We start from the raw sequence: 9,334 nt of genomic DNA on the forward strand, positions 1-9,334 counted from the left end.
TTCATTAAATTAAAATTTCAATCAAGATGAAAATCTAATAATATTTATTGTTGTTTATAATTATTGTTACGAATAAGAGAAACACACACTTTTTCACTTACCTCACTTTTTATTACGAAAGTTGATTTAATATAAATTTATATAAAAAATATTAATATCTAATTACACTAGAGTTCATTTACAGTAACGTCTTCATTTTCTCCACAAATTATTTATATGCTCAATGCATGAGAATTTCCATTTGAACAAGTTTACTGTTAGTTTCATTTGGCATTCGATAGGGTAAAGTTCCGGCGAAACTTGTCAAAGCACGAGCTTGCTCTCTTAAGTCACGCAACTGTTGTTCCCTTGCAATTTCATCGCCAGGCTCAGAGGAACGTAATTTTTGATATTGTTTATAGAGAATTGTCATTGTCGCTAAAAGAACATCGGCCAAGGTGCCTGACACTTCTGGCGCCACTCGACGTAATGCCGTAACTCTCTCATCCACTTCTTTCATATTTAATGGCAATAATTTCGAATCTGCTATCGTCTGCAAAATTAATTCGAGTCAAATTAAAATTATGTACTAATATTCCAGATATTCTGTCATCACGTGAAGTTACGGCTTTTTGATTCAAAATTGTTTTACAGCTCAAATTGTCATGTCAAAAGTTTGAAAATTAATTTGTAAATAGAGTGATTAGTGTTTTTGTTAAATTGATTCCCCTAGAATTTTTACAATGACAGGTATTCCACAGGATAATAAAGAGAGAAAAATTATCCAAAGTATTACAAAAATATCATATTATTGAAAATCTTAAATATTCTATGAATTTTCATTCTTTAAAAAAAATCATTAAGTTGAGTTTCAGTTGCATTTATTAGAAATAATCAATTATTTTTGTATTTAAATAATTAAATTCTAGTACAACTTTTTGATAAGAATTGATTTAAAAAAGAGTTTCAGTTCAAATTTTAGAAAATATTTCAAGAATTGGAAGAATTGCAGTTCTAACTTTAATTAAATTTCAAAAGATTTACATTGAAAGTACTTTGAAATTTTTTGTGGACAAATAAATGACAATACAAATATTCAAATATAAATTAAACAAAAATTCATGAAATTTGAAAAAATTAATTTAGAAATTCTGAAAAATGAGATTTTTAAAAAATCGTAAGTACAATTTTTTGAAATAGGTGAATTCTAGAAAATAATTTTAAAAAACGAAAAAATTTTCTCAAATTTCATTAAAATAAATTTTATATGTTAAAGAATTATATTTTCTCTCTTTAAAAAATTATTTCTAAAAATATTATTGTATTTTTTAAAGAATTGTAACTTAAAAATTTAGAAAATAAATAAATTTTACAGAAATTTTTGTACTTAAATATTTGAATTCTCGTACAACATTTTGATAAGAATTGATTTGAGAAAGAATTTCAGTTAAAATTTTAGAAAATACCTATTTGAAGAATTGGAAGAACTTCAGTTATAATTTTTAAAAATAATTAAAATTCAAAAGGTTTCACATTGAAAGTATTTTCAAATTTTAATTCCTGATGGACAAATAAATAACAATATAAAAATATTCGAATATAAATTAAACAAAAATTAAAGAGATTTAAAAAAATTAATTTAGAAATTCTGAAAAAATTAGACTTTAAAAAATTTTTTAAAATACAGAATTTTAGTTTCTCACTTTAAAAAATTATTTTTAAAAATATTGAGTTTTTTGAAAAATTTGTAACTAAAAATTTCGAAAATAATTAATTTCTACAAAAAGTTTTCTATTTAAATAATTCAATTGTCGTAGTTGAATTCTAATAAAAATAGATTTAAAAAAGAATTTCAATTCAAATTTTGAAAGCGTTATAACAGAAATTTAAAGAAATAATTAAATTTTAAAAGTTTTTTAAATTGAAATCAATTCAACATTTTAATCGCTGTAAAAATAAAAAATATTTAAACGTTTGTTAAAAAAAAATATTAATATATTATTTTCCTTTTAAAATTTTTAAAATTTTTCAATAATATTGTATTCAAAAATTCTAAAAAATAATTAACTTTTGTAAGAATTGCAGTTGTAATATTTAAAAATAATTAAACAAAAGGTTTCGGGTTTTGCATTGAAATTATTTTACATTTCAATGAAAATAAATAACAATAAGTTTTTTAATTTTTTTATTTGAAAGAATTTAATTTTACTACTTCTAAAAATTATTTTGAAATGTAGTCGTATTTTTTAGGAATTATATTTCGAAAAATAGTAATTTTTAAAAAATAGTCAATTTTTATTAAATTTCAAGAAGAAAGTATCTATTTAGAAAATTTTTAATTATTTGCAGTCAACTCTCGATATTTAAACTTTCGATAAATTAAATTTGTTTTCTGTTGAAGAATTTTTCATACTTAAAATATTTAATAAATAAAACCCTCGATAATTTGAATTTTTTCTAGGTCCTTTAAGATTCAATTTATCGAGAGTCGACTGTAATATAAAAATAATGAAAAGTTAATAAATAAAATCGTAAATATAAATAATGAATTAAATTATATTTACCATCAATGCACTTTGATACTGTTCGTTGTGAAATTGATCGAAGAATACCATCAGATCTCTTAGGGTATAGAAAGCTGCTACCAATTCCGATGGGGCTTGAATTGGCATTCCTTGGTACCTAAATATTTGTAATTATTAATAAAAGTTTTTCGCTTTGTTTTTTTTCTGAAAGTAAAATTTAAATAAAATGGAGTTTCCACCATACCTAATACTCATGTCGGTTGCATTCTCGTGTAATCGCGACCTCAATGAATTAGCTTCACCTTTCTGACTAACAACTTGCGCCAATAGCATGCACATTATGCTTAAAACTTTCTCATGATTTCCGGCGAGATCATACATTGTGACCGCATCTTCTAAAACTCCTTTCTTGTACATTGTATCGGCGGCAATATTTATCACATCGTCTGTATTAATATGCAACTGATCCAACATTCCCGGTAAACGTCGATCTTTATCAATTTTTCCAATTAACAAAACACGATTCGCTGGCGTTGCACTAACAACCATTTCTGCTGTTGATGCTGCAAACATATTTCTCTCGTACGGGTCCTTCATGCACCTAAAATTGATTATTTCGTAGCAGTTTTATTACAAAAATTTATAAAACTATTTATTGTAATTTTATTTTTGTACTACAAAAATAGAAATACAAATTACATAATAAAATTTAATTAAATGAAATTCAATTCAAAGAAATAAGAAAATTCATCAAGTTGAATAAAAAAATATTAAACAATAAACAAATTAGTGAAATAGAATTTAATTGAATTTCATTTAATGGAATAAAGTTTAATTTAATGAAATAATTTAACAAATAGTTAAAATTAAATGAAATAATTTAATAAATAAAAACCTCAGTAGGAAGAGATAGTGAAGACTTTCTTTCGGATCAGACGCCTCGAATCTCATCACGTAGAGTAAAATTAATCTTGCAAAATTCAGTCTTCTCGCGGGGGGTTTGTCAGCAACATCGGTGCTTATTAACGGAGCTAAAACACTTTGACTAACGGCCAATAAATTATGCTCGTGCATTGCCGCCGCTAAATGAACAGCGTGAACTAAATGTCGAGCACTTGCTCCTCGAGCTAGAAATTCAATCGCCGATTCGAATTGTCCAGTTAGGAAGAGCATAGAAAAGTACAAGAATGGTTGCTCATGTGCGTGATAATAAGATTCACCTAAAAAAGAAAATTAAATTCAAATTGAAAATGTAAGTACATAAATAAAAAGAAATTCCAGGTTTTGCACTCATTAATTAATTTTACAGGGTTGCCACAAAAATTTAATTTTCTTTTTCCCTGATTTCCTGACAAAATTTTCACTTTTTCCCTGGCCCAAAAGATTCACTCTAAAAATTATTAGATATTAAAAAAAAATGTTCTATTACATTTATTTACGAATTTCCTTAATTGTAAAATTATTCAAAAACACCAATAACTACATTTTTAAATAAATATTTATTCATTATTATTTTTCCATAGGAATTAAGATTTTCAAAAATTTCAAATTCAAACCTTTTTGAAATTCAATAACTTAGAAGAATATTATTATAAAACATAAAGATATCGCTTTCTTCATGTTTTATAATAATTAAGAATGACCGAGTGAAAAAATAATTATTTTATATTACAAGAATATTGTTAACTATAACTTTTTCAACATTGTTTTCATTATTTCTATTCAATTATTCTTCCAGAATTTTTAACTAAAATTCTTCTTTAAATCAATTATTTTTAATAATTTTTGATAAAGTTCTTTTGAGAATTTTTAAATTCATTTGTTTACAAATCAATTTTAAGAAATTTCGATTATTCGGAAATTCTTCAATTAAATATACATTAGAAAATAAAAACTTGAAATAATTTTAAAAAATTTCGATTAATCTTTTTTGAAAAAAAATTAATTGCATAGAATTTTCAATTAAAAGTATGAAAAATTCAAATTTTCAAAGATTTTAATTTGAAACTTTTACAAAATTCAATTATTTCTAAAAATTACAATTATTAGATAATTTATTGAATAATTTAATGTTTCTTAAAATTGAATTCTTATACAATATAATTTTATCAACAAATTTTTAAATAATTCAGTTCTTTCGACGAATTTTAATAACATTTCTAAGAATATTTTTTTGAGGAATTCGATTAAAATTGTATTAAAAATAATTAAAATTCTGCAATGAGTTTTATTATTTATGAAAATAATTAAACTATTGCGAAGAATTTTATAAAAAAGTTTTAAACAATTGATTTTTTTCGAAAAAATTCATGCAAATTTTATTTAATGATCTAATGATTGAATTCCTGCAAAATTTTCATTATTTTAAAAAATAATTGAATATTCTTATAGAACTTTGTCAAAGTTGTTTTTAAATAATTTAATTCTTTTGGGAAATTTTATTTTATTACAAATTATTGAATTAAGAAAAATATTTGAAAATAATTGAAATTTTGCCATGAATTTTATTAAAATTTTTGAAAGTAATTAAATTTTATTACTTTTGAAAATAATTGAATTCTTGTGATGAATATTGAAAGTTATGAAAATAATTGACATCCTCACAATGATTTTATTATTTATAAAAATAATTAAATCCCTGAAAAGAATTAAAAAATTTATGAAAATAATTGAATTACTGCTATGAATTTAATGCCAAATTTTAAAACATTTGATTTTTTCAAAAAAAATTTACGTAAATTCTATTTCTAATAATTGAATTCCAGTGAAATTTTGATTTTTTTGGAAAATAATTGAATGTTCGTGTAGAATATTATCAAAATTCCTATAAATAATTGAACTATGTCGAAGAATTTTATTAATTTTGAAAATAATTGAATTCTTGTGATGAATATTGTTATTTATGAAAATAATTGAATTTTACAATGAATTTTATAAAAATTCCTAAGTATAATTGAATTTCTGACAAGAATTTTGCTATTTATAAAGATAATTAAAATGTTGATCAGAATTTAAAAAAAAATTTTAAATAATTGAATTTCTTCAAAGAATTAAAATTGAAACTAATTTCAACAGAATTGAAATTAAAATTTTTCAAAAAAATACTTCATTAAATGATTTATAAGTAACAACTTTATGGCAATTCTTCAATCGAATTAAGTTATTTAAAATAAATTATTGTCAGAAGTAGAAAAAATAGAAGGTTTTTTTAGAATTCGTGGTAATTTCATAGCTTATGAGGCAAACAAAAAGACACAAAAATTCAGAATTTTCTTATAAATTCTAAACATTTAATTTTTTTCCCCTGATTTCCCTGACCTGTGGCAACCCTGTTTTAATAAAAGTATCAATAAAACTGAAAAGAAGCAGTAAAAAAGTAGATTAGATTAGATTTGGAAAATTTTCAAATTACCATATACTTCTAGAATCGTCGTTTGTAGACTATCCAACGTCAATTTATGTTCAGGATCAGGTTGCTCTCTAATTTGGCACAATTTCAACCAAAGATAATCGTCAGCCGTCGACATGACTTCAGAATGAAGATCGTCAGGTTCACAAGGAACGAGAGCGCAATAGGCAGCTCTTTTATACGGATCAGTAGCAGAGCGAACATGCTTTCGATAATGTAGTTTAAGAATCGATTCGGTACGACTTCCAGGATGGAATTGCGCATCTTTCGAAGCCTCCTCTAGAGCTTGACGAAATTCCTGAAATGCCGAACCACACTGAGTCAAACATTGAAGCGCTGCCTTATAATCACCAGCTCTCATACAATAATAAATAAGCGGCCACAATGGTTTGTCATCCAGAAAAACATCCTCCAAATCCCTATAATTGTGCACCTTAATACCAACAAAACTCTTCACCAATGGCAATGTTCCCGGTATTCCACCGCGTTTAGCCTGAACCAAATTCTCATTCACCACTGAATTCATAAATTCCTTGTAGCGATTCTCCAAATATGAGCGGGCTTGAAAGATTATTTTCTGCTCAACTGTGGGACTACTTCGTGATTTAATTTGATCACCACGTGGCGTGGGTGGAATTTCAATCATACACTTGACCATTTGCCACATGTCGAGGACCTTCTTGTCGTTAAAGACCTCGGCTGCCTTTGTGAAGAGGGTAAATAAACTTGGTCGTGTAACACCACGAAGCACGTGGTCGTTGTAATTTTGCAATTCTTTCGCGTAAGCGACTTCCATACTTGACAAACCACTGATCATTGAGCCTGCTAATTTTGTACGCTGCGGTGTTCCTCTGAGATCCACCAAATCTCCCGATGGTGCAGTCATTGCGTTCATAATTTCGTATCGCATTTGTTTCCATTCGCCTAAAATGTGCTCCAATTGTTGTACACGATTTGATTGAAATGTCTGTAAAAATGCAACAAAAAATATGAAATACAGGTTTGACACAAAAATTTTATTTTGTTTTTCCCTGATATTCCCTGATTTACAGATAACATTTTGACTTTTTCCCTAATTCTAAAGAATATTATGATTCACTCTGAAAATAATTAGATACTCAAAAAATATTCTTTTACATTTATTTACGAATTTCCTTAATTGTAAAATTATTCAAAAACATCAGTAGTTGTTTTATATTAGAAAATAAAAACTTCAAATATTTTCAACAAAAATACAAATTTTAATAAAATTTTTCAATACAACTTAATTCTATAGAATTTTTAGTTTAAAATTTAAAAAATTCAGATTTTCAAAGATTTTAATTTAAAATTTTTACAAAATTTAATTATTCTAAAAAAAATTCTTATTTTTATTCTTATTAATTCTTATTCTTAAATATTTTTAATTTAATATTTTATTATTATTATTATTATTCATTTAATATTCTATATTTTAATGTTTAAAATTTAATATTACCTAATATTATCTAAAAATTTTATTGAAATTCATTTTTAAATCAATTTTATTAGAAAATTCTGGGATGAGTTTTATTATTCATGAAAATAATTGAATTGTTCTGAAAAAATTGATAAAAATTTTGTAAATAATGTTTGAAAATAATTCACATTGTGACAAGAATTTTATTAAATTTTTGAAAATAATTGTCTGAATTTTGGTAATCATTTGTTACTTCTCCAAAAAGTCATTTTTTTAGTGTTTTTAACTAAAATTCTTCTGTAAATCCATTATTGTTAATAATTAATTAAATATATAAATTAAAAAATTGAACTAATTTCAGAGGAGTTTGAATTATTAAAATTTTTCAAAAATCCAAGTTCTTTAATGTGTCTAATTAAATTAATTAAAAATTGAAATTTTCTAAAATTCGAAATTGAAACCTTTTGAAGTTCATCTGTTTATGAAAATTGTAAACGCAACTCTTTGAAAATTCAATTAGTTTTGAAATATTTAAGTAAAATTATTCAGTAAATAATTTATAAGTAATAATTTTATTATAGTTCTTCAAGAATTAAGTTATTTAAAAAGAATTTATTTGAATTCATTGTTAGACTAAAATTCATTGTACTAAAATTCGTGGTAATTTCACAGTTTATGAGGCAAACAAAAAAGACACCAAAATTCAGAATTTTCTTATGAATTCAAAGAATTAAATTTTTACATTGCTTTCAATAAAAATTCCTGACTTTTCTTATGAATTCAAATAATTAAATTTATTACAGTACTTTCAATAAAAATTCCTGACTTTTCCTTGATTTCTCTGACCAATTCTACTTTCCCTGACTTTTTCCTGACCTGTGTCAACCTTGTAATATCTGTAAATGATTTGCTTTTTAAATATATAAATTTTTACATACGTCTTTGTGGACTTGATCAATAATTGAGAGAATTGCATTTTCTTTTTCGTTTCGAAGATAACTGACAATGTCTGTATCTGCAATAGGATCCAACGGTTCGAAAGTACGACGAGTACTTAGAGAATTTAATTTCTGTGAGATTTGTGGCAAATCGATTCCTCGCGAGCCCAAAAGCAAGTGACTGAAATAAAATAAATAAATATGTAAATAGAGCAAAAGTAAAGTTAGTAAAGTAAAAGTAAAATAAAAGTAAAGAGACTAAATAAATTATAACTAAAGTAAGTATAAAGTAAAAGCAAAGTAATATTGTGAATTGTTGATACTTGAATAATAAAAAAGTTAGGTTATGAAAGGTAAATTTCAACAAGTATTAAAAATAAACTCACGCCTGGATCTGATTATCCTGTGCGCCGGTTTGAATAACACGAGACAATAATTCATTTGAATCTTGTAAAATTTGTCGTAGATTTCTCTCGACCTGGGGAAGTTCTCCATTGCCTTCGACAGCTGCAGAAAGTTGTTCAGCTTCACGCAAAAGCTCATTAAAATCAGTATCACCCATAGTTCTTGATCTCTTAACACTGTATTATAAAAAACTAAATTTCCTCTTTCCTATCACAGTTGATTAACTTTATTATTTAGAAATTGTTTATTTGAAAATCTCGAAAAATAACCGGTGAGTCCGAAAATTTTAATGCAACTGACATAACCTCAATTTGACAAGAAAACGCGCGCTATTTGCATTCGCGGCCATATTTGTTTCGAAGTCACGTGACATTCAGCGCAAGTTTTCAAATTAAAAAAAAATTAATTCGGTATTCGAAAGAAAGTAAAATTTTAATTTTTAATTGAAAATACTAATTAGGAATTATTTTGAAATTGTTTTCAAGAATTGAATTAGGAAAAGAAGAAAAGGATTAATATAAAATTTTCTAAAAATGTACATCTTTTTATCTCACAGTTTATTGTAATTGCTTTTGATTACAATTTACATAAAAAAGATGTTCACAATCGTCTTGGAAAAAAAATTAAATTATTACAATAA

General features: G+C 24.7%; 1 protein-coding gene across 1 annotated transcript; it reads right to left on the minus strand.

The window, feature by feature from the left end:
- Positions 1-89: 89 nt before the first annotated feature.
- Positions 90-9,015, minus strand: LOC122503726 (nuclear pore complex protein Nup93-like). The gene is made up of 7 exons (XM_043614386.1): positions 8,676-9,015; positions 8,290-8,470; positions 5,917-6,880; positions 3,400-3,724; positions 2,749-3,105; positions 2,544-2,661; positions 90-532 (listed from the first exon to the last, which is right to left on the minus strand). The coding sequence occupies exons 1-7, from the start codon at positions 8,849-8,851 to the stop codon at positions 221-223; spliced, it is 2,433 nt and encodes an 810-aa protein (XP_043470321.1). The 5' UTR covers positions 8,852-9,015; the 3' UTR covers positions 90-220.
- Positions 9,016-9,334: the final 319 nt, after the last annotated feature.

Source organism: Leptopilina heterotoma, unplaced genomic scaffold, assembly GCF_015476425.1.
Source record: "Leptopilina heterotoma isolate Lh14 unplaced genomic scaffold, ASM1547642v1 Lhet_27, whole genome shotgun sequence".
Taxonomy (NCBI): domain Eukaryota; kingdom Metazoa; phylum Arthropoda; class Insecta; order Hymenoptera; family Figitidae; genus Leptopilina; species Leptopilina heterotoma.